The sequence below is a fragment of the Phycodurus eques genome, chromosome 10 (assembly GCF_024500275.1).
Source record: "Phycodurus eques isolate BA_2022a chromosome 10, UOR_Pequ_1.1, whole genome shotgun sequence".
Lineage (NCBI taxonomy): Eukaryota > Metazoa > Chordata > Actinopteri > Syngnathiformes > Syngnathidae > Phycodurus > Phycodurus eques.
In genome coordinates, this window is record NC_084534.1 from 10,106,971 (window position 1) to 10,134,037 (window position 27,067).

General features: G+C 41.0%; 1 protein-coding gene across 1 annotated transcript in view; it reads right to left on the reverse strand.

Annotated features, from left to right (window-relative positions):
• The window catches only part of slc2a9l2 (solute carrier family 2 member 9, like 2), a 73,118-nt gene that overhangs the window by 40,183 nt on the left and 5,868 nt on the right, over nt 1-27,067 (reverse strand). Inside the window, exons 3-6 of the mRNA XM_061687425.1 lie at nt 22,107-22,267; nt 19,876-20,000; nt 17,507-17,652; nt 6-138 (exon numbers count right to left, since the gene is read on the reverse strand). Of these exons, the coding sequence (XP_061543409.1) occupies nt 6-138; nt 17,507-17,652; nt 19,876-20,000; nt 22,107-22,267 (565 nt within the window). The remainder of the gene's footprint in view (nt 1-5; nt 139-17,506; nt 17,653-19,875; nt 20,001-22,106; nt 22,268-27,067) is intronic.

Sequence of the window (27,067 nt, forward strand, 5' to 3'; positions counted from 1 at the left end):
ATTACCTCTCTCTGCTGCAGCCTCATCCCTCCTCTCAATCAGCAGGTAGCGAGGGCTCTCTGGAAAGAAAGGCATAACGCAGAGCTGCAGCACAGCAGGCAATGCCAGGAAGGAAAATAAGTAGTTCCACCTGGACTCCTGCAGTCAAGAATCAGTCAACAGTTGAATCAGTCGTAAGATCAGCGATGAATGCTCAGGTCTGTTTCAATTACAGTTCCAAGTCTGACTGATGTGTCAGATCAAAATTGGATGGCAACAGTCACCATTAAACTGATTTCTTTGATGACACAGTGCGCTTTTTGAACACGTTTTACCGGTACCTCATTGTTACAAGCTGTGAGGAACATATATGACTCCAAAAATATCTGTTTCTCATAAAGAGGTATTAGCATGTTACATTCAGACGTGTCTTTGCCGCAGACATGCATTGTGTGAATGTTTACTTCAACATAACATCAAATGTACTTTCTCAACATGCAACATATGTGACTGCTAAATCTCTGTAAAAACAGTAATTTGTGGTGTGTTTTATGTATATATTGCTGTAAAACTGTTTTTTGTTTAGATGTGAATAAAATTATATACTGCACAGTGCATAGTTTTCATTGGACAGCCATAATCATATAATAAAATTGATAGCCTTCTTGTCAGCTTTCTGGAAATGATGGCACATAAACTAAGTAACATGACTCTGGTCATTTTCATGTCTCTGATGTGATTGTTACTGGTATCTAGTTTTTAAATTTAATTAATTCAAGTATGAATTGCCACAGCTCATAAAAATGTCCAGGAACGATATTGGTTTACAGTAAACACAACACAAAATTTGATAATGTGCTCCATGAGGTTAGTAGTTTTTTCAACTTTGAGTCATCTCATGCTACATCGCTGAACCTGGAGGGCGCATGCTCTCATGCCATGATTGAACACAGGTGAAATAAAAAAAGGCTTTTCTCTTCTGGCCTCAGTTGACAAAACAAAGCAGAAGTGGAAGCACATTTAATGGCAGCTCCACACAAGTAGAGTAAACACAAGGGACAGAAATGGTTTGTGCAGTAGGTAACCCGTAATGGAAATGTCAGGACGACCACATTGTTGAATTCTGCATTTATAATACTTGTGCTTGGTCAGTCTTCATTACTGAACATAACCAAACAAATACGCCAGCGAGAAAAGAACAGGCCCTTTGAAAATCATTACTTGGTTTGTTAGACAGTAACCCATCCATCCATTTTACGTACCGCTTTATCCTCACAAGGGGCGCGGGCGTGCTGGAGCCTATCCTAGCCATCTTCGGACGACAGGCGGGGTTCACCCTGAACTGGTCACCAGCCAATCGCAGGGCACATATAAACAAACAACCGTTCGCGCACACATTCACACCTAAGGGCAATTCAGAGTCTTCAATCAACCTACCATGCATGTTTTTGGGATGTGGGAGGAAACCGGAGTCCGCGGAAAAAACCCACGCAGGCATGGGGAGAACATGCAAACTCCACACAGACGGGGCTTGGATTTGAACGCCGGTCCTCAGAACTGTGAGGCAGATGAGCAAACCAGTCGCTCACCGTGCCGCCGAGACAGTAACCGTTAATTGAAAATCTTTAATTCAACAGCAAGCTGTGAGATGTAATTGGCTGTCACTTATAGCTGTTTAAAGTCTAATGCATGATGGATTACAGCTGTGGTGTCAAACTCATTTTTGTGGCGGGCCACAAAAAAGTTATGGTTTCTCTTAGAGGGCCGTTATGACTGAAACCACACAAATGTATAATCGCTTTATCATATTACATACAGTTTACACAAAAGAAATGTTGGATAAGTAGTTTTGAAATACAAAGTCAAGGAAAACATATATATTTACATATATAAATATGTAATATAAAGTGTGTTGGTTAAAAAAAAAACATGCTTGGAATCTCAACATTTTTAAAAGTGACGACAATTTGCAATTTTGGAACAGATTCAAACTCGAAACAAAGTAGTGATTTGCTTTCGTGGGCCACACAAAATCATGTGCCGTGCCGCATCTGACACCGGGGCCTTGAGTTTGACACCTATGGATTACAGTGTGCACTGCAGAAATTATCTGATACAAGTTGGCATAAACAACGTTGGCCCAATAAATTGATGTGATGTTTGTTTTTTCCATCTTTGTTGTGTCATACTGAGACTCAGGTCACACCACTTTTTGGCCTTCACCAATATTTATACTAGCAAGGGTTTCCTACTTTTCTGAGTCACTGTAGCATCAATGAAACTGTCCACCCACCAGGATCATAACTAACAAATAAATAGACAAACAAAATACAAGTTGTCATGATCCACTATGTCACTTTTTTTCTGTCAGTTGGGTTCCTCGCTGTTTTCTTTGTTCCTCGAGTTAAGCAAGGAGGTGTGCTTCTGGGAGCTATTGTAATCAACTCCCAGTTTTAAGGTGCTTACATACTGCACTTGGTAGGTTAGGGATCAGGACGGTGCAGGGACGAGGGCGACATAGCGCAAGCTTTCCCATATTTCACACTAGTTGCTAAGCAACCCATTAGAAGATAGTCTGCTACCTTTTGCCGCTTTGGATGTGAAGTAGGAAGCAGCTCTGTGCATATACTAATAAGGAGGAGCATTCTATGCCATTCCTTGCAATGCGATCTCTGACAGAGGTCCCCAGTTAAACTCCACAGTCTTTTTCCAAGGCCCTGGTGGCATCTGTTAGTCTCTTATAGGGATACCACCCTCACACGAAGGACTGAGTGGACAGCTGGAGGCAGCCATACACTGTGTTTGCCATCAAGATCCTGCTTCCTGGTCGTTACACCTTCGTTGAATTGAGTACGTCCATAACTCCCTTGTTTGTTGTGCCACAGGTATGGCTCCATTCATGGTCACCAATGGCTTTCAGACACCCTGTTCACATCACATGAGTCGGATATTTCTGTCCCTTCTGGTCAAGATCAGCTCCACTGTGCCCAACGTGTCTGGTGTCGCACCTGCTCAGCCCTTTCCCGCACTGTCACTCACGACCGGCAGGTTGCCCACGATATCCTATAGTCACACACGGGTTGTGGCTATTGTCTAGGGAAAGCTGGTACCCAGGTTCATTGGTCCATTGGAAATCAAATGCCCCATCAAACCCTGCATGGAAAGGCTCAGATTGCCCAATTCGCTCAAGATCCACCCAGTTTTCCATGTTTTCCTTCTCAAGCCTGTCACCTTGAGTCAGCTGAGCTCTCCTACAGTGCCTCCTCCTCTACTAATTAACAGCACATCCTGCATTTACGGTCAAGGCCGTTATGGATGCCCCAAAAAGGTGTAACAGTTTCCAGTTCCTGGTCGACAGGGAGGTCCAGAGGAACAGTTGTGGGTCTCTCATTTTCTTCTCCTACATCATACTCCCCCACAGCAAGCCGCGGTTCACTGCCAAACTTCGCCAAGCTAGAGATCCGAGTGGTGGAGACATAGACCTGTACAATCAGGCCAGAAACGAGCTGACAAAAGAAATCAACATTGCCATGAGAAATTATGCAGAAAAGCTGGAAAACCAGTTCGCTACTAACGACTAATGATTACAATCACGAACCAACTATAAGCGGAGAACAAAAAAGGACTGGCTGACAACTTCAATACCTTCTACAGCAGATTTGAAAAAGACATTTTCACACGTCACACCCACCCAGCCGCACTACCAACGGCCACCATTACACCTCTGACTCCCCCTTCTGCATTGATCATTCACGAACAGGACATGCAAGGCATCTTCAAACAACAAAAGATCAACAAAGCGGCAGGCCCAGACAGTGTGTCCCCCTCCTGCTTGAAAGTTTGTGTGCAGCGGCTTACTCCAGTTTTCACACAGATTTTGAATAGATCTTTGGAACTGTGTGAGGTCCCATCATGCCTCAAATGCTCGACCATCATCTCGGTGTCCAAGAAACCTGCAATTTCAGGACTGAATAACTACAGACCTGTCACCCTGACATCTGTGGTTATGAAGTCCTTTGAGCGCATCATGTTGGACCACCTCAACAGCGTCAGAGGGCCCCTGCTGGACCCCCTGCAGTTTGCCCGTCGAGCAAACAGGCCTGTGGAAGATGCAGTCAACATGGGACTGCACTTCATCCTGGAACACCTCGATGCCTATGCCTTTCCTGTTCGTCGACTTCAGCTCTCCGTTCAACACCATCATCCCTGAACTCTTCTCCTCCAAGCTTCTCCAGCTCAGCGTCTCTGCCAGTGGATTTACAGCTTACTGACGGGCAGAACACAGCTTCTCTTCTCCCTCTACATGAGCAGCTGCACCGCAACACGCCCGACTGTCATACTCCTGACGTTTTCAGACAACACCACAGTCGTCGGCCTCATCAAAGACGGTGACAAGTCTGCGTATCAACAGGAAGTGGAGCGGTTGGAGCTTTGGTGCAGCCAACACCACTTGGAGCTGAACACGCTCAAGATTGTAGAGATGATCGAGGACTTCAGGAAACATCCTTTGCCACAGCCGCGCCTCAAGCTGTTCAACTGCTCTGTGTCAACCGTCGATACCTTCAAGTTCCTGGGAATTACAGTCTCTCAGAATCTGAAGTGGGAGACAAACATCAACTCCATCCTCAATACGACCCAGCTGAGGATGTACTTCCTGCAGCGTCTGAGGAAGCATGGCCTGCCACAGGAGCTGTTGAGGCAGTTCTACACAGCAGTCATTGAATTGGTTGTGTTCATCCATCACAGTCTGGTTTGGTGCTGCCACAAAGAAGGACAAAATAAGACTGCAACGGACTGCTAGGACTGCCAAAAAGATTATCAGTACCCACCTATCCACTCTTGAGGACTTGTACACTGCCAGAACTAAGACAAGGGCATGCAAAATCCTCTTGGACTCTCCACATCCTGGTCAACACCTATTCCAGCTCCTTCCCCTCAGGTAGGTGCTATCGAACAATGCAAATAAAACAAGCAGAAATTCCAAAAGCTTCTTCCCTCTTGCCATCGACCTCTTAAAAGGTCGATTTACAATTTCATTGTAACATGCTGCCAATTTTGCACCTCTCTGTCGAGACACTTCTACATTAGTCGTGCACTCGCTGTTTTATCACGCTGCACTATTTGCATACTGTTGTTGATTACCATTGGTCGGTTATGTGTTTGAGAACTCTCTGCACCACTTGCACAATTGTCACTGTATTAGATCATTGCACTATTAGCCACTTTAAATTGCTCTAAATACACGTTGCTCAATGACTCTTCATACTTGTTTTATTTTCTAAATGTATATTTTGTCAGTGACTATTTTTTTGTCATTCTAGAGTGGCTCCAACTACCAGAGACACATTCCTTGTGTTTTGTAACATACTTGGCCAATAAAGCTGATTCTGATTCTGAGGGACTTTTAAGCAGATTATCCTGACAAGCCCAGGTAGTCCGCCAGAAGGCGTCCATTAGTTTGTGGCGGGGTTGCTGGGGGACACTCAAGTGATCCACTCTGAGTTATGTTTTGTTTTTGTCTCTCAGTCGGATCTTCCCTCTGTTTTTCTTTGTTTCCCCGAGGCAGCACAGGAGGTTGTGCAAACATTTTATGTTTATTAGTCTTTTCTTTTTCATTTCAAAAGCTTTTTGTTTATTATTTTTAACTTTGGTATTTGGTTTAAGTGAATTCTTTATACCCATTAGTACCGGTTTATGTTACTTATATTTTATGTTGTTTGTAATTGTAATTAAAAAAAAGTAAACATTTTATTCCTTTAACGCTCTGTGTCTGTTTGGGGTCCGACCAGTCATATATGGTTACAACAGCGCTGCACTTTTTTCCCTCTCTGAGACCACAGCGTGGCTGCTAAAAACCTTTATGTCACATGTCTTGGGAGAATATAAACGGTACTGTATACGCGTGGAGGATCAGTGGAAAAGCCCATCAACCCCTCTGCCTGCCTGCCTCTGACTGTTGACCATGAATGTCACCTCGTCTAAAACCCTTTCTTACTGATGCTGATGGAAGATGTGCTAGCTGACAGCTGACAGTAAAAGTGTTTGCAATCAGATGGGTAAATTAATACAACAGTCAGTGTAATGTGCGGGAAGCCACCATTGTAGCGACAGCAACACAATACAATAAATACATCAATTTTCTGTACCGCTTATCCTCATTAGGGTCGCAGGTGTGCTGGAGCCTATCCCAGCTGACACTGGGCGAGAGGCAGGGTACACCTTGAACTGGTCGCCAGCCAATCGCAGGGCACATATAAATAAACAACCATTCGCACTCACATTCACACCTACAGGCAATTTAGGGTCTTCAATCAACCTACCGTGAATGTTTTTTGGGGATGTGGGAGGAAATGGGAGTACCCAGAGAAAACTCATCTAGGCATAGGGAGAACATGCAAACTCTACACAGACGAGGCCAGATTTGAACCCATGTCCTCAGAACTGTGAGGCAGATGTGCTAACCAGTCGGTCACCGTGCCGAATACAATAAATCAGACCATAATTTATGTAGTGATATCTTTCAATGTAGGCACCAACTGTAGAAATAATGTATGAAAACTGAGAAAAAACCTTACAGCACAGAAGATATACTGTATATGGTAGCTCCCATTGCCTCATCTCCAAATGTAATTTAATTTGAATTTAATTTATTCTTCAAATTCAATTTATCATACTACTTATCATAGAGGCGAGGATCCTGTTTGTGGACTTCAGTTCTGCGTTCAACTGCTGCTCTTCTCTTTCTACACGATTGACTGCACCACAACGCACTCAGATATCAAACTCATGAAATTTGCAGAAGACACCACAGTCGTAGGCCTCATCAAAGACGGAGTGTGAACACTTGAGTCTGCATATCGAGCTCCTTCCCTCAGGCAGGAGCTATTGAACAATATAAATTAAAACCAGCAGGCTTTCCAACAGCTTCTTCCCTCTTGCCATTAACTTCTTAAAAGTTGACTTACAATTTCATTGTAACATTCTGCCAATTTTGCACATCTCTGTCAGGACACTTTTACATTATTTGTGCACTCTCTGTTTTACCATGCCGCACTACAGTATTTGCATACTGCTGTTTATTATTACTGGACACTTATGTGTTTGAGAACTCTACACCATTTGCACAATCGTCACTGTACCAGATCATTGCATTATTAGTCACTTTAAATTGCTTTAAATTGCTTGAGGCCTGCATCATTTGCAGAATTGCCATTATAGCAGCATCACCACACTCGTGGTACACTTTCATTGCTCAATGACTCTATATACTCGTGTTTTTTACATCCTAAATGTCTGTCATAGTGGCTGTTTGGTGTGCCATGCGATTGTCTGGCAACCAGCCAGACTGGACCCCGCCTCCTGCCCGATGGTAGCTGGGATAGGTTCCAGCACTCCCGCGACCCTTGTGAGGATAAGCGGCTCAGTAAATGGATGGGTGGATGGATGGCTGTTTGTTGTCATATCGGAGTGGCTCCAACTAACGTTGCAACACCAAGAACCAGACCATACACATGCAGAGATGCAGACAAGGACCGCGGGGGTCCCTGCTTGCTCAAGGACAGAAGAAGAAGCAAACTAGAATCACTACAGCAACTTGTTCCAATTGCCATATTGTCGTTACATCTGCAGCAGGATTTAAAACGTTGACCCTCAGATCCAAAGTCAAGTCCATAGAGACTGAGCCACTGCCACCCTCCCAATTAACAGTATTTACCGGATTAAGAAACCATTGTTAAACCTTGGTTCAATATAAACTTCATAGAAGAAGACACAATGTTATTTAAACATAAACAGAAATACTGTACTGTATGCTACTATACAGGGGGTCTTAGGTTGACGATATTACCGACCTACGGCGTTTCGTGGTTACGAACTGCGTGGAGTGAATTACTTTGTGCCCCTTCCATTGTACAAATCAACCACAGAAGTAAACGGAAGGAATAATCTTTTTTTTGTGAGTGTTTTTCATTTGATTATTTAATATTTATGGTCTCAGTGTTTTTCGTACAAATATTTACTGAAATTAACTCGATACTAATGTGCTAACAAAGGGTAGTGAAAGAGACACAAAATCAGCTAATACCAGTGTTGAACTCCATCGAGAACGGAGGACCCCTGTAAGTTTAGCAAGCATTGCAACAGCTAAAAACATGCTCATTGAGGGACAAATGTCATAGTAATTTTTAAGTATGTCAGTATAAGTGTAACATGCAGTGACAGACAGACTATTTTGAATTGATTTATGGTTAAATGACAATCTCTACGAGCAGAATTGATTTTTTTTTTTTTTTTTTAAGAAAACAACAAAGACAGAAACAACCCCCTAAAAGAGAGTTGTGATCGATTTTAGCAGTTATGGTACAAAGGAGCATAGAGTCATTGCCTATGAAAGAGCCAATGACACTAACCAACTTTAAATTACACATGCTGTTGTGCTCATTGCAGCAGAGCTCAGTGACAGATTGTCTAAAATGCCTATCTCTACTGCAATATTGGAATAAACATGAGACTAGACTATGTCATTGGCTAACCAAAACTGTTAGAATAAACACCATTTGTCAAAGCTTGTCACTCTTTCACACCTTATCAGTGGTGGCTGGTCAATAGAGGGCACTAGGGTGCGACCCTACTGCTCAGCTGAGTCACCTTGAATAAGACAAAAATTAAATCCAAGTCATGAAAACGAAATATAATGAAACAAAAAAATGAATCCATGAATATCTATTTCGATAGCTACATGAGCAGGATAAGTAGTACACAGTTAACAAAGATAACTTTTTTCTCTCGCTCTCTTATCTCATTTTATGACGCACTTCTGCTTTGGGGCACCAGTCTCTTTACCCATTGACTCTCATCAAAAGTATGACATGCACAGTCGGTCCTTTTGCAATGCAAAAGAAAGGGCCAAGGTAGGACGTTAAAGTCTTGCATCCACGAAGAAATGCACCCTCCCAACATGGACCTGACATCACATCCGGTGCAATTATTCCCAATAGAGTAGTGGAACAAAATGCCCTGTCTCTATGCACACAGATTTTCTGGAGTCTGTGTTGACACCTACACTTCCTGGTGGAACACTAAATTCACTCGGCATCTGATGGAATTGCTTTTTATTTATTGAAAGTTTTACATCTCATCATACCTCTGCAAATTTAAAGGTTTAAAGGTTGCTAACATTGGTTGCTAGCTTACTATAATGATTGCTGGCTTTGTGTGGCGTGTGTTGAACAGTACTGCTCTTGTTTACAACTTCAATATGACTAAAATGTTAGTAATGTTTTTATCTAGTGAGTTATGTATCGGCGGCACGGTGGACGACTGGTTAGAGCGTCAGCCTCACAGTTCTGAGGACCCGGGTTCAATCCCCGGCCCCGGCTGTGTGGAGTTTGCATGTTCTCCCCGTGCCTGCGTGGGTTTTCTCCGGGCACTCCGGTTTTCTCCCACATCCTAAAAACATGCATTAATTTGAGACTCTAAATTCCTGAAGGCATGACTGTGAGTGCGAATGGTTGTTTGTTTCTATGTGCCCTGGGATTGGCTGGCAACCAGTTCAGGGTGTACCCTGCCTCCTGCCCGATGATAGCTGGGATAGGCTCCAGCACGCCCGCGACCCTAGTGAGGAGAAGCGGCTCAGAAAATGGATGGATGGAGTTATGTATCTTTCTCAGTGCGACTGTTTAGTATGAAAACAATGACAAATTCCAGCCAGTGCCCATTTGACCTCAATGACTACACCGTAACAGAGCAGTTGTCGGTGTTCTTGGAGCAAATTCATTTAGCTCAGTGTGTATTGCGATTGTTTGAGAAGTTGGTGGAAGCAGATTCAAATCCAGAATTGACTGTACCTTTCTAATCACTGCTGTTACTTTTGTTGTTGTTAAAGTGAACAATGTTTTTGCCACGTCTCCCCGTCAGACAGTTGCTTTGTGTGCTTATTTAAAAAATGTGTGAACATGGGTAAATTAAAGGTAGGGTAGGTAGAAATACCTTTTAGAATTTGAAAATATAATTGAATGATTAGGTTAATGATATTTACAGTACATGCTTCAATACTATGTAACTGGATGGAGCACTAGCTATCTCTGTATCTAGCTATCTATTCTCCCCCAAAGAGAAAACTCCACCAGCCACCACTGCACCCTATTCTCGTGTCATCTTTGTCTCGCAGTACTAGAAGCCTTAGACCAAAAAAATATTTTGAGTCTCATAACGAAAGGCCAGCAAATACCACGGTGACATTATCTGAATATGTCACACAACTGGTATTCAACTGTCAAACTACTGGGAAATAGACAGGTCTAAAGTGTGGCAAATAGGTCAGATTAATACATCGGCTGCACAAGTCCACATCCTGGTCAAAATTGGGTGTCGGACAGGCCAATATTTATGAATTACAAATGACTTTGTGTCATGCTCGTGTAAATGTCAGTGTACAGTTTAGGCTGTGATTACACTGCATTTTTCAAGTGATGCAATTCAATTTATTTATTTTTTTCCCTCAATCAGTTGCCACAGTTACCTTGAAAAAAGTAACTTTAATTACTTCACTGATTACTTGATTTCTAAAGAAACTAAGTTAAATTACAAGTAATTTTTCAGTTACTTTCAGCAGCTGCCAAGTGGCAGGAATATCACTTACCCACACCACAAAAAGAGCATTAGCTTAACCGTACCCATTACGTGGTAATATACGCCAAATAGGTTACAGAATGACATTATCAACATGAACCAATAACTGAAATATTAGTAGTTGAAGCCATATTACATGAGCTACTTAGTGCAGACTTGTCATGCCAAATAAAGTAACCAACAATGTAAAAAAAAAAAAGGTCGGTTAGAGCTCTCAATCCAACAAGGTACACACAGGGCACAATTGCAGTTCCTGTAATCTGTAGGTTTTTAGGGGAGCAGGCCCACTGCCCAACCACAGCACCTGGTATTCCTAGGTGGTCTCCCATCCAAGTACTAAGGACCGACCCTGCTTAGCTTCCGAGAGCAAATGAGTTCGGGCACTCCCAGGGTACCGCGTGGGGGACTCTCAAGTATACTTCTCTAAAGACTCTTAACTGATGTGTAGCACTTTCTTCCAGTCGGTAAATGCTGGGCTTCTTGCACGGAGCCTGATTAGTATTCATAATGTAGTCAGTGTAATGACACTGGCTATCTGAGTGGGATCCCAAATTAGTAAGTAGCGTTTGCGTACAGGTTCTCACTGCCAAGAAGCCCTATTAAGTCTGGTCTATCAGTGATTTGTGGCCGGTAGTTGCTATGGTACTTCTCATTACTTTTTTATGTTTGTTTGTTTGTTTTAATTGTACTTCATGCAGTCTTCTAATCAAAGGGTTACAAAATCCTCTTAATTGTAACAGGGATTTCTGCACTTGAAGTCACTGGGCCCAGATATCATGTACCTTCAAGAGACGCACCTTCGATCTAATGAACACGCTAAATTAAAGAAGGGCTGGATTGATCAGATATCCCACTCTAGTAATGGTGCTAGATCGAGGGGAGCAGCAATTGAGAAGGAAAGGCAGTCCCTTTGTGCCAAGCAGCACAATATTGAATAATAATGGCTTGTTTGTCATTGTGATGGGGAAGCTATACGGCAACCTAATTGCACTTGTTAATTTATATGGCCAATTTTTCTCCGGCCTCATTGTAAAATTTCCTGATCTCAATTCACAACGACTAAAATTGGAAGGAAATTGTAACTGAACACTACAACCTGTACTCGACAAATCACACTAAATATATAGACCATATATAAACTACTGTATAATAAAGGTCTGTTCACCTCTCTCGGGTTCAACTGAAAATCTCCTTCCCATATTTAGAAGGAGCCACATAAAACCTTAATCTTGCATGCAGAATGATTGTCTATAAAGAGCCTGCTCGTTGCGTCAAAAATGAAACAATCAGTCATTAAAATGATTCCAAATGGTGTAACCATGGGGACAAAAGATGCACCTCAAAAAAAAGGAGGAAGCTTAGGGATCCAAATGCTGATCCAGATTCATGGTTTGCTTAGTTTAATTTTATCAGGTAGCAAACTACTGCAAACATTTCCTTTCATTAACTATTGCCCAACTGTTATTATCTTATGCAGGACCTCAGGTCCCTGAGGAAACAAATCAAGGAAATTACTGTCTGCCATTGGTCTTCGTACTATGTCCTAAACATTGGCACTATTATGACTTAACCAAGCGTGTTGTACAAGCAGCAGAGGCCATCGGTGGTCAAAATAAGCCTGACTGGCTTAACAGCTTTTGCAAATCATTGCACAAGAAGGGAAACAAAAGTGCAGAGCAAAGCAGCTTCTGCAAAGTTTTATCAAGGGCACAAGCATGAAACAGTGCTCTTCTCATCTGATCATTGCATTACACACACATGTTCAAAGACATGGTCATTTGGGAGGGGGGGGGGGGGGTAGCGTCTAACTGAAGAACAACAAAAGAGTCAAAATAGTGAGGAAATACTACTTTTCTTTTCTGTTCACAGTTCAGGGTTGTTTTTTTCCCCCTGTCTGTTGCCCAAAGTCAGCTGGGATAGGCTCAAGCTTTTCCCTGATCCTGAACAGGATAATCAGTAGAAAATGGATGAAAGCATGAATAGCTGAATTTGTACTCTCCCCAGACTCTTCCCAAACTGTAGAAGCATAAACAAATAAAATGATCTTGATGATTTTTTATTTTTTTTTATATTGCTACTCTTAAGTTCTCTGGTGTCCACCAGGAAAGCCTCACCTCACACGTTGAAAACCTTCCATCCATCAATAAATTTTTTTATTGATTGTCCTCATTAGGATCACGGGTAACTGGAGTCTATCCCAGTTGACTTTGGGCAAGGGGCAGGGTACACTTTAGACTGGTCACCATTAATTTGTAGGGCACATATACAAACAACTATTCATATACACGTACACACCTATGGACAATTTAGTCTTCAATTGACCAAAGAAGTATCTTTTGGGGATATGGGAGGAAGCTGGTTTACCTGGAGAAAGCCCATGCAAGCAAATGCCACACAGAGATGTTCTAATAGCGATTCAAACCCAGTTCTCCTCTTTGTAAGGCAGATGTCAATCCAGCCATTTTCTGCAGCACATTAGGGCCTACACTTACAAATGATAACGTTCTTAAGTTAGCAACACTTGCACCGTTAGTTTATCACATCCTCTATTACGTATATTATCAAGGGCCAGTTCTTGGACCCCTTCTGTTCAGCCTGTATATGTTACCCTTGTGTCAAATTCTTCAGAACCTTAATGTTGACTATCATGGCTATGCAGATGATACAAAGTTATATCTAGCAGTGTCTCCAAATGACCACAGTTCAATTGTGGTGTTATGTTACTGTCTAAAACATCGATAACCGGATGACCCAAAACTTTCTTCAATTAAACCACAACAAAACCAAGATAATTGTTTTTTTGCAGTAAAGAAAAGATGATTGCTGTTAATAAGTACCTTGAGTCACTCTGTTTAAAAACACAAACCAAGTCGGATACCTTGGTGTGCTGATAGATTCCGACCTAACTTTCAGCAGTCATATCAAATTAATCACTAAAACAGCCTTCTAGCAGCTGAAGAACATATCCAGGGCTCTATATTTGTAGTCTGTGCAACATGCGCCACAGCGCAAATGGTGCACATTTTGATATTCGTGCCAGCGCAAGGCTCGCTGCGTGTTTGCCTATTTGGCAAACTGGGCAGCGACAAGTTGGTCGGTGTTGCCGCAGCGGCGGTGTGTCCTTTGGCTTCCGCATTGGAGAATGAGGGCTCTATTTTCAGTGATGCATCTTCATTTTCGTGCAAGCGCAAGCAGGGTCCAAAATTAAAACGTTGCAAGTGAAAGTTTCTACCCCCGTACACAAATATACATGCTCCAGTCATAGTGCAGCGGCGAGTATATATATAGATATATTGTGCAGCCTTATGTAAAATTATTTAATATTTTGGCCGGTAAAAAACATGCTTGGCTGGTGGATTTTTTTCATATACCGGCCAGCTTGGCCGGTGAGTCAAAACTTTAATTTAGGACACTGAGCGCAAGACTTTGGACTTTTCATTCATCCGATTTTTTTTTCCCTGCCAAATATCGGAATCGGCATTAGCCCTAATAACAACAGCACACTCTAAACAACAAATCATAAATCCAATACCACTGCAACAAAATACAAATAAAATCAACAAATACAAATAACAAACCAGTATAACTAATCATAAACCACAGCAACAGCTAACAGAACACGGATACAAATAAAAGAAAGACACCAGTAAATGTATTTGTTTTGTTTCAAGCCATGTTGGTTTGTCTTGATTTTTTTCAAATGTGTTGTCACTATGATTATGTATGGTTTGACTGTCTGGTTGAGGGAAATATTTTTTCCCCATATTTATCACATTTAATACAAACACCCAACCTAACTCTTTTTTACAGTCATTACAATGCCCTTATATTTTATCATGTTTTTTTGTGTGTTGGGACAAAAGCAACATGGACAGCCAAACATCTGTGAGCTCAGAGGTGGTAGGCTAGCACCAAAAATTTAATAGTTGAAAAATCGAATTGTCTTGTACATGGTGTTCTAAAGGCAGTGCTGTTCATTGGTGCCTTGAGATACAAGTTCAATTTGTTCTGTGACCACGCTCATAACTTAAATCACCCATATATCTCAAATTATCTTTCCCCATTGAAATGAATGGAAATGCCATTAATCCGTTCCAGCGTCTGCCAAAAAACAACACAATTGTAGTGTTTTTTTAATGAGGGAAAAATGCACTCTATAATATTGTGCTTTCTAAATTAAAAATCATAATAATAATACAGTAATGACAATTGAATAGAATTGATAAAAATTGGACCATTTTTGTCAAACCTTCTCATTCAACTTAATGGCCACTTGGGTGCAGTATAATACAGCCGGGTGCATATACAGTACCGTACATGGATGTCTGTACAATAGACCTCATAGATCCACCTAAAGAATATTTATATGATTGAGTGATGTCATATTGAATGGCTAAATGTGTTGCTACACCATTTGTGTTCAAATACCAGTTGCTTAAAGGGTTATGTATTTTCTATTATTTGTTCGCAATATCTAGCTAGTGGAATAAAGGCTGAGCTATGTGTTAGTTTTAAATAGACAATATGTACTACTTCTCCTAGTTTTCTCTTTAGTTTGACAGTAAACTTTAAAGAGCTTGTATTAAACAGCTTGATTCCTCTTTTTTGACGAATTGTTCACTCCAGGTATTTGCCAAAGTGCTGCTATTGTGAAGTGAGTACATTGCCACCACACAGCCCTCCTGCCTCAAATTTGAGTTCCCAAGTCAGCAAAAAAAAATAAAAATCAGCCAAATGACGCGCCGTACCTCAAAACACATATTGAGTTACTCGAATTTCAAGGTAACGCTGTATTAAAGTTTCCGCAGCCACTTAGAGCCCAATATTTGTTTTACAATGACTAAGGTGAGACCTGTATTCTGGGTCACTTCTGGTTCACTTCGGGTATTTTTAACACTTCCGGTTCATTTTGGGACACTTCAGGTTATGAATAAAATAAATAATAAATAAATTATGACTTTGGGGCCTTTTCTACAGGCAAGTAGAAAAGGCCCCAAATAGACAGCCATTTTGATAAAAAAACATATTTGAGACATAAAAACACATTACAGAGAATCACTTAGCCTTTAGTGTTTTAATGGGAAGAGGGAAGAAGCTGTTGGAATGTCTGCTAGTTTTAGTTTGCATTGATCTATAGCATATACCCGAGGGAAAAACCTGGAAGAGGTGGTGACCAGGATGTGGAGGGTCCAAGAGGATTTTGCATGCTGCTGTCTTAGGTCTGGCCGTATACAAGTCCTCAAGGGTGGGTAGGGGGCTACTGATGATTTTTCTTTCCTGGGACTTTTTGAGGATGGAGTTTAGGTCAGGTCCTAAGAGAGTGTAATTCCCATGAACTTCAACAGTTGACACAGGGCAGTTGGACAGCCTGAGGAGCAGCTGTGGCGAAGGATGCTTTCTGAAGTCATTTCTATTGTCTTGAGCGTGTTCACCTCCAGGTTGTGTTGGCAGCAACAAAGCTCCAGCCGCTCCACTTCCTGTTGATATGCAGACTCGTCACCGTCTTTGATGAGGCTGATGACTGTGGTGTCGTCGGCAAACTTTGACAGCTGGGTGCGTTGAGGTGCTGCCGTTCGTATAGCAAGAGAAGAGCAGCGAAGAGAGGACACATCCTTGGGGTGACCAGGTCATGGTGGTGCGTTTGGATGAGGTTGTGTCCCCCAGCCTCACCCGCTGTATCCTGCCCATCTGGAAGTTGTAAATCCACTGGCAGATGGCAGGCGAGTGAGCTGGAGAAGCTTGGAGGAGAGGAGTTCAGGGATGATAGTGTTGAACTTGGAGTCTCACGTATGTCCCCGCACTGTCTGGGTGTTCTGGGATGAAGTGCAGATGCATGTTGACTGTGTCATCCACAAAACTGTTTGCTCGGGAGGCAAACTGCAGGGGGTCCAGCAGGGGTCCTGTGATGCTCTTGAGGTGGTCCAGCACGATATGTTCAAAGGATTTCATGACCACACATGTCAGGCCAACAGGCCTGTAGTCATCCAGACCCAAGATTTCAGGTTTCTTGGGGACCGGTATGATTTTGGAGCATCTGTGTGAAGACTAGAGCGAGCTGGTGTGCGCAGACTTTGAGGCAGGATGGGGACACAAGGTCTGGGCCTGCCGCTTTGTTGATCTTTTGAAGATGTGTCTCACATCCTGTTCATGAATGGTCAATGCAGAATTCCGAGGTGCGATAGTGGTCGGTTGTGCGGCTGGGTGGGTGTGGAGTGTGAAAGTCTTTGTGTACCAACAAAGACAAAATGTCTTTGTTGGTACACACACATCTTCACAGAAACTGATATAGGATGTGACACTGTCCATACACAGTATTCTTCCAGGCTGCCAGTTGAAGTTTCAAAGACTGTCTGTGCAGTCAAAACAGCCTTGAAGTTCTATCTTTGTTTCATTGGTCCTCTTTCTTTACGGTTTTCACCATAGGCTTCACACATTTAAGTTTGTACCTGTATGTTGGTATTAAGTAAATTAAGCAGTGATCAGACGAGCCCAGAGCTGCACGAGGGATTAGTGTGTGTTGAGCTCTGAGACGGTACACCATTTTGTTAATATAGAAGCATATTCCGCCACTTTCTTTTTCCCCGATAGCTCCGTGATGCGGTCCGCTCGGTGTAGTTGCAAGCCCGGAAGCATTACGGTGCCATCGGGGACACGTTCGCAAAGCCGTGTCTCTGTGAAGCACAGGGCGGCAAGATGCAACATCAAAACAAAATGTGCTTCTATTCTGATCTATTGTTGCTATGTCTGGCTTACCTCCATGTGGCTACACTTTGACTCAGGCGTTTTTCTTTGATGATAAGGAATTAACTACATCATTTATACCTTTTCTCTTCTTCTTTTTTTAAACTCTTTCGGGATGTTTATAGGGAGTCAGAGTAATGAATAATTTGTAACTCACCTGGCCTAGCAGCTCAGGTAGGCCCAGCACCTGACCAAAGAACACTCCAAGACAGATCAGAATAGAGTTGAACTGACCGATAGAACCACGGATATGTCGTGGGGAAATTTCTCCAAGATACATAGGTAGTACACTGAGAGCTATACCTATGAGAAAAAATAAAAGATTAAAATAAAATATATTCATCTCAAGGCATACATTTGAATTCAACAAGAACAAGCCGAGATGGAATAATCTGTTTCCCTTTCAACTGTTTATCATATGATATGTCTGATATTAAACAAACTTAACAATCTGAGGCCTGCTGAAAGTTTGCCTTTTTTGTTGTTTTAGCTACTATTTTTGTGTCAACAAGCACAACTTACAATTGTAAATAACAGTAGCCTCTATAAAGATTAGATTCAATTACCATGGCAGAGGTTTTATCTCGCTCTTTTTTTGATAGAAAGATTCAACTCCCATGGACTTTTCCCCTCTCCATAACGATTTTGTGTTTGTACAATTTAATCACTTCCAAGAATAAATTGAAACCGGAGTGCCCGGAGAAAACCCACGCAGGCACGGGGAGAACATGCAAACTCCACACAGGCGGGGCCGGGGATTGAACCCGAGTGTGTGTGAGGCTGACGCTCTAACCAGTCACCCACCGTGCCGCAAGTTTTTTAAACCTTAAACAAAATTTCAAAGGTTTGAAGTTTAAAACGTCAGTTCATGTTCTGGTCCAGTTTTTATAAATACATATAAAATATTGAATTCAACAAGAACAAGCCGAGATGTTGCAAGAACAAGCCGAGAGTTGAAAGGGAATATATATATATATATATATAGAGCGTCAGCCTCACAGTTCTGAGAACCTGAGTTCAATCCCCGCCCCCGCCTGTGTGGAGTTTGCATGTTCTCCCCGTGCCTACGTGGGTTTTCTCCGGGCACTCCGGTTTCCTCCCACATCCCAAAAACATGCATTAATTGGTGACTCTAAATTGCCCGTAGGTGTGACTGTGAGAGGGAATGGTTGTATGTTTGTATGTGCCCTGCGATTGGCTGGGAACCAGTTCAGGGTGTACCCTGCCTCCTGCCCGATGACGGCTGGGATGGGCTCCAGCACTCCCGCGACCCTAGTGAGGAGAAGCGGCTAAGAAAATGCATGTATATATAAATCAAATGTTTGCGTTTGTAAATGTTTTAAAGCAATGTTTAGGCTTGCCATGATAGCAATTATTTTAGGACGATATATTTCCCCCAAAAATATCACGACAAACGATAGTATCCTTGATGTTTTTTATGATTTATGCGAGCGCCCGCATTTCAAACGCATGCACATATGCGCACACAGACATGCACACGGCCAATCAGACGGAGGGTCCCCACGCTTCACTATATACGACAGGTTTAGCGACCATCGTGTGTTTCCTTTCAAGTCGCGGCAGTGGTTTTTTTTTCTTCCTCAAATGACTGTGCACCTAGACACGCACCCTCTGTTTTTTTTCTTTTCAGGACCATTCAGAAAGTAGGGCGCCTATGCGACCAAATGAGTAATACTCTACAGTCGTGCCTCGTCCCAGAAAAATTTCCAGCACCAAGCCAGACTACTAAACCATGCGTCCGAAGATGCAGATTGATCATACTTTATGCGTCCCTGCTAATTCTTTTGCGTCTCATACGCGGGACGCACATCCAACGAGATCCGTGTAAATATATGTTTTTGTTTTTTCTTCTTCAGATGTGTTAATTATTTTACCCCAGGAAACAAGAAACAAATGCAGTTATTATAACAGAATTGTGATGACATGTAAGCTTCTGACCACTTGTGATCATTATCACTCCATAAGTATGTCTCAAAGCAGTCTTAATTGGTGAAATTGATTTTCATGACCGTGTTTTAATCCCCTCACCTCTTTCAAACATCTAACAAAGGTAGCAAACTTGATGTTTGGGAGTAAGTGCTAATTTCACAGGCATTACACACTCATCTAACACAAACACACTCAGGTAATTTCAAATTTCATCCTTGATGAGACCATCTGTCGCACTGAGTTGACATAACATTTACATTTTTCCCAGGCATGATTTCATGTCTGTTGGAGAACCATAACTTTATATGTTCATGCACTGTCACACTCTTAAAACGAATCAAAAATCACATAATTTTGAAGGTGCACATGTACAGAAGCGCAAAACTCAAAATGCACATAGTTGTCTGTATCAAAAGCTACAGTGCTGTAGTCTGAAAGCCCCAAATTCCAATTGATTATATGTTAACTCATGAAGGTGGCACAATAAAATAAACACAAAAAACCACCGCCACCACCGCCAACCCTGTGATGCGAAATTTCATCTGTCTGGACTGTGCCATAAAACACTGCACTTACCAGAGTCCACCCCCACTATAAACCGGCCAATAATGAACATCTCAAAGGACCGTGCACTCTCGCCAAAGGTCAGCAGCAATGCAGCTATCACAGCAAAGATGTTATTCAGCAACAAGGTTCCCTTTCTGGTTGAAAAGAGATACTGGTTAGGGGAAAGGGGGTCTTTGGAGCGCTTAAACTTGACATACTGTCGATGTAGAATATATGTAAAAGAGTCAAATAACTTAATAACTAATAAGCGCCACTATAAGAATGCCAAGGATCAACGGCATGATTCAGTGAGGAGTATCAAGAGGAGAAGTTTTGAAATGAAGACTACAAGAATGAATCTATAGAAAGAAAAATAGTCCTCATTGACTAACAGTTTTATGGTTAACTTTGTATTGAAAAATATTCTACAAACTCTCTATGAGTCAGAAGGTATGATGAAATGGCACTGAAGAAACACTTGTCAGCCATTCCTTTCTATAAAGCACAGCCAACGCCCCCTGGTGGCATTCATGTTTTCTTTCAAGCTGCACAATACTGTATTTCTTTGTCAAAGAATTGAATTGGTTTCGTAAGTTTAATTGGATCTAAATACAAATTTTGGATTGACCCAGCAGGGGTTTTCCCATTTGAACATCCCTTCAGTAAACATTTCGATTATTCCTTTAAGATCTCTATCATGATAAATGATTCTGTCTTGAATAATTCAGGACTATATGAAAAGGAATGAGCACTCAGGAATTTTCAATTAATCAGTCAGTATTTGATTACATAGTCTTCATCTGCTATTTGACATTCAACTCCATTCCCTGACCTGTGAATTTTAGCCTTTTTGAGACAATTTTGGGGGGGAAACGAGCTGATTCACTGGTTTCTAACTGATAATGAGGAGGGGGAAAAAATGAATAATACATTTCAAATTCTACATGCAAGCAGTATGGATCACAGGTTTTAAGATGAGATATCCAAGGGGAATAGTAAGGGATCTTGAGTTTCTGAAATGACCCTCACAAGATGTCTTCCCCTGCTTTCCGAGTGACATCCTTGTCGCCTGTGGAGTGTGGATAATTGATTCTTTTGAACATATATTATGTCAAAGAAATGGGGATATTTTGTCCAAGGAGGAGTTTGTCCTTGAAAGGGGTTAGGACATATTGTACAGTACAATTTGGCATTGATACATGACAATAGATGAGCCTGACCTGAAACTGAAAAACTCCACTATCCATATGATAACCCTCCATGCTTGAAGTGGAAGCAAGTTGATGCATGTAAGAATCAAATTCAATTACTGCTAGCACTTCTCAGGACGAGCAAATTATTTACAGAGTACTGTAGTTGTGCTGGTGAATCGTCCAATGCACCCATATTACCTCTGCCTGTTCCCTGTAATGATGAGTATGACTTGATGCTGGCTTTTATCTTCAACATTTACAAAAGCAAACGGTGATTTCAAGACACTTAAAGAAAAGGTAAGTAATCAGGTACAGAAATTGGAATACAGGAATTGAAAGAAAAGATTAAGATGAGAACCAGGAAATAGAAGAAAATAACAGTAACAGTGTATAGTCATAATTTATCCATATTGTCAAAAGAAGACTTTTAGTGTGAGTAGGTACTTTTTCACAGTCTATTCATTATGCACGTTTAATCGAGCAATCTGTGCACAGTTTGGGAAAGTTTGATATTTGTCCTTTCACAATTGTCCTTGAAGTAGAGCTGGTCAGTACTGGTTGCATGCCCTTAGATGGTCTGCATGTACAGTAGAATGTTATCTCATGAGTGTCTAATCTCCTTCCTCCTCCTTCTACTACAAGAACAATGTGTATACAGTACAATATGTATCACTCACTAAGTGTCATACAGACTGCATTACAATGTATGAGTGACTGAACTTCTTGCAAGAATAAAATGAACAAAGCTGCACTTTTCCTCCTCTTTACAAAAAAAGTGTTGTACCCAATGAATAGATACATCTTGTAGCCAATGCATTAATCAATCAGGTATAAGCCTATACCCTTTATGCTGTCTCTTCAGCATCAAGAGATTTTGAACAATTATTTTACAGTCCTTTCAGTCTTGTTTTAGTCCTTACTACTTTTATCCATTTAATCATATCTGCAAAATCTGCCAAAAGAACTCCTGTGCTGGCCGCTGGTTATGACCGAGTGGAGAATTGGAGGCTGTTCAGTAACACAACACAGATGAAAAAGTGTATCATCAACGTACTGGAATCATCTCACCTTCCCAGTATTTTTAGGAGCCAGGAGACAGCTAGCGCTCCGAAAAGGCCCCCAATGGAAAATATGGAGACCGTGATGGACCAGAGGAGCGTAATAGTCTCTGCTCTGACAGACTCGTTGTATCTCTCCATCCATGTCCGATTGTAAAAAGCTTTAATGTACTGCAACGGAAAAATTGGATAAATTTTACTTGTCAGAGAAGTTTTAATGAAGCATACTTTTAAATTTTACTCGAGTATTTATGTTAAGAAGAAACTGTACTTTTACTCTGTTACAATAGTCGACATCCCGCTCGCTAGGTTCATTTATCAATAATTGAGTGCGTGATCTATTTTTAGACTTTCGTTTTCGACTTCTGTATTGGGAGCCGTTGCTCTAATCCACCGTGATTACCACAGTGATGTTTGACTCTAGTTCACATATCAAACAACAAGAAATTCGCATGTCCTTTTATTGGCCTCTCGGGGCAATAAAGGTGAGTCGTGACAGCCGTGCCGACTCGTGTTTCCATTACAGAAGACGAAAAACAATACATGCAGCGTAGTTCTGTCACTGCCCGAAGTTGGATATTTCAGTCCACTTCTAACTTGAGAAAACACCTTGTGGTAAGTTGCAGATGTTTTTGCTGTTGTTTTGGCTGTGCATGTAAATTACTTATTTTTGTTTTATTGTAAAATCGGTGAATAGGTTTTGACATTCTGTCATAGCAATAATATTGCAAAAGCCTTTATTGTGAAATGTTTTCAACAAGTTGTCGTTAATCGGTACCTATTGTTGCAAAGTATACAGCAGCGCAAACGCCAATCTGCAGAGAAAAGTGTCCTCCATGGTTAAAATGGAAATTGAGTTCATTTTAATGTGTAATTCTCGGATTATTGTGGTCCCTTAGCACCTGGTTGATGAGGGGAAAAGGTTGGTATTAGTTTTTTTAATGTACGTGTAACTTTTGTTGTGTTTCATTACATTCATAATATGCTGCTAAGTGTTGCAGTCGAACGGTTTTCACACACTCGAGGGTGCTAGCGTGCTTTTAGCAACGTAAAATTTGCAAGGCTCCATGCTAATATAAGGTCAAAGACAACTGCAATATGTGCATTTTATTTCATTTCATGATTCATATAAAATGTAAAAAGCAATGTTAAAAGGGTTAATAAATATACATAATAAATACTTAGTAATAGTACTAAAAGTAAAGATTGTCATGGGTAAAGGGTAAAAATCCATGGCAATAGTAATTCATATAAGGTTTATCATAGATACATATCAGGTAAAACATACTGTTAAGAGTTGGTCATTGTATTTGTTTGTTTATTCTTGTAGCTCTTACAGAGTGTTCACATACAAGGCTATTCAATAAAGGTTGTGAACCATCAGTCTGAGAGCCCATCTTTTCAACCGGTGATGCTACAATGCATATGGCAACATTAGCAAAGCAAAGCAAAGCAAATTTATTTATATAGTGCATTTCATACACAAGGTAACTGAATGTGCTTTACATGATTAAAAGTATTTAAAAACAAAGAAAAAAACAGCTTATTAACATTTAAAACAAAGAGAAAAATAAAAAATACAAAACCAAAAATACAATTAAAACAGCATACCCTGCAAGAAATATCATTTAAAAGTCGAAATGCTCTAAAAAGCATGGGAAAAAAGAAGAGTTTTTAACCTGGACTTAAAAACATTCACACTTGGGCTGACGTCACTTCTGTTGGCAACTTATTCCATTTGTGTGCAGCATAATAGCTAAATTCTGCTTCACCATGTTTGCTTTGGACCACTATTTGACCTGAGTTTGTCGATTTCAGAGCCCTACTGGGTTTATCTTCCATTAGCATTTCATTCATGTATTGAGGACTTAAACCGTTTAGTGATTTATAGACCAGTAGCAGAACTTTAAAATCTATTATAAAGCTGACTGGAAGCCAGTGTAAAGACTTTAGAATTGGAGTAATACGCTCTGACCTCTTTGTTCTGGTCAGAACCCGAGCCGGAGCATTCTGAATGTGCTGCAGCAGTTTAATGCTCTTTTTAGGGAGTCCAGTCAGAAGACCATTACAATAGTCAAGTCTACTTGAGATAAAAGCATGGATGAGCTTCTCCTGGTCTGCTTGCCACATGCAAACCTTGACTCTGGATATGTTCTCCAGATGATAGAAGGCTGTTTTAGTAATTGATTTGATATGACTGTTGAAGGTCAAGTCGGAATCTATCAGAACACCAAGGTTTTGGACTTAGTCTTAGGTTTTTAAAGAGAGTGACTCCAGGTATTTACCAACAGCAATTCTCTTTTCTTTATTGCCAAAAACAATTATCTCAGTTTTGTTGTGGTTTAATTGAAGAAAAATTTGTCTCATCCAGATATTTATCTGTTTTAGACAGTGACACAACACCTCAATTGAACTGTAGTCATCTGGAGACACTGCTAGATATAACTCTGTGTCATCTGCATAGCTATGATAGTCAAAATTAAAGTTCTGAAGAATTTGACCCAAGGGTAGCTTATACAGGCTGAACAGGAGGGGTCCAAGAACTGACCCTTGAGGGACCCCATAGGTCATTGCCATTCGATGAGATTTAGCACTTCCAATGGTTACAAAATAACTCCTTTCCTCCAGATCGGACCTGAACCATTTAAGGACTGTTCCATTTAGTCCTACCCACGTTTCCAACCTGTTCAGCAGTATATTATGATCTACTGTATCAAAAGCCACACTGAGGTCCAACAGAATTGATACCTTTCCAGAGTCAGTATTCAACCTGATATCATTTAGTACTTTGATAAGAGCAGATTCTGTACTGTGATGAGTTCGGAACCCTGATTGAAATTTGCCCAAAAAAGTCTATTTAAGTTCAAGAAATTGCTGAGTTGATTAAAAATAACTTTCTCAACAATCTTGGCTATGAAAGTGAGATTTGAGATGGGTCTATAGCTTGCTAACATGGAAGCATCCAGCGCTCTAATTTTTAGCAGCGGCTTACTGGCAGCTTCTTTAAGAGCTTTAGGAAAGTCGCCTGACTGAAGTGAGCAATTGATTATTTGCTGCAAATCAGCTAGCACAGACTTCGCAATAGCTTTGAAAAAGTCAAATGGTATTGAGTCAAGACAGCTCATTGAAGATTTCAGCTGCTGAACCGTTCTCCCTACAGTTTTTAGGTCAATTGTATCAAATTCTGACGTGGTAACAGAGTTTTTCCTGGGTGGCTTCAGATGTAGTATCATTTTGCTGATTTGTGCTAATATTTAACCTGATGGATGGTATTTTTTCACTAAAATAAGAAAATTCATTGCATTTATCTGCTGTTAGGAGTTCTGGAGTTCTGATTCGGGGGGTTGTGAGCTTGTCAACCACAGCAAACAGAGTGCGAGTATTGTTGAAGTTATTACTGATGATTTCAGAAAGGTTTTGCTGTCTAGCCCTGACTAACGCTTGGTTAAAATTACAAAGAATTTTTCTGTAGAGGTCATAGTCAATTGGGAGTTTAGTTTTTCTCCACTTACGTTTTGCTTTCCTACACTTTGATTTAGACGTCTTTACCATCATTGTGCTCCTCCACGGTGTTCTAGGTCACCTCAAGATTGTCTGGGTTTTAATAGGAGCGACAGCATCCATGACATTTGAGATTTTACAGATGAAATTATCCAAAAGTTCATCAACTGTCTCAGCATTCACAGTTTGTGGCACAGCAACGGTCTCCATAAACTTAGTGGCGGTGCTCTCATTTATATACCTTTTCTTAATAGACATAGATGTTGTCTGAAACTTTGGAAGAATCTGTAAAGTAAATAATACACAAAAATGGTCAGAAATAGCCATATCCTTCATGTCAATAGACAGAATTTCAACATCCTTAGAGATGACCAGGTCTAAGTTGTGAACTTGAGTGTGGGTTGGACTCTTATATATAGCAGAGAGTTTTTTAAAACATTTTCCCACGTTATTGTCAAAGTTTTTTATTTTACGCTTCATAATGTGCCACACATTTTCAATGGGAGACAGGTCTGGACTGCAGGCAGAAAACAATTTGAAATGTGGACTCGTCGGACCACAGATCACTTTTCCACTTTGCATCAGTCCATCTTAAATGAGCTCGGGCCCAGAGAAGCCGGCGGCCTTTCCGGGTGTTGTTGATAAATGGCTTTTGCTTTGCATAGTAGAGTTTCGAGTTGCACTTACGGATGTAGCGCCGAACTGTATTTACTGACATTGGTTTTCTGAAGTGTTCCTGAGCCCATGTGGCAATATCCCTTACACATTGTCGTCGGTTTTTGATGCAGTGCCGCCTGAGGGATCGAAGGTCACCGGCGTTCAATGTTGATTTTCGGCCTTGCCGCTTACATGCAGTGATTTCTCCAGATTCTCTGAACCCTTTGACGATATTATGGACCGTAGATGACGAAATCTCTAAATTCCTTGCAATTGTATGTTGAGGAACATTGTCCTTAAACTGTTTGACTATTTTCTCACGTACTTGTTCACAAAGAGGTGAATCTCGTCCCATCTTTGCTTGTCACACAAGCAAAGCAATCATGGCACCCACCTGTTCCTAATTAGCCTGTTCACCTGTGGGATGAGCATTTGATGAGCATTCCTCAACTTTCTTAGTCTTTTTTACCACCTGTCCCAGCTTGTTTGGAATGTGTTGCAGCCACAAAACTCTAAGTTAATGATTATTTGCTAAAAACAATAAAGTTGATCTGTTTGAACATTAAATATCTTGTCTTTGTAGTGTATTCAATTAAATATAGGTTGAACATGATTTGCAAATCATTGTATTCTGTTTTTATTTATGTTTAACACAACGTCCCAACTTCGTTGAAATTGGGGTTGTAGTCAGTACAAATAACTGACAGCAGTTCTGAGAAGTCCTCCATAAATTTTCTGTTGTATCTTGGAGGCCTATAAATTATAAAAACAATAACCTTTGGGTCACATTTAACTAAAAAACAGCGATATTCA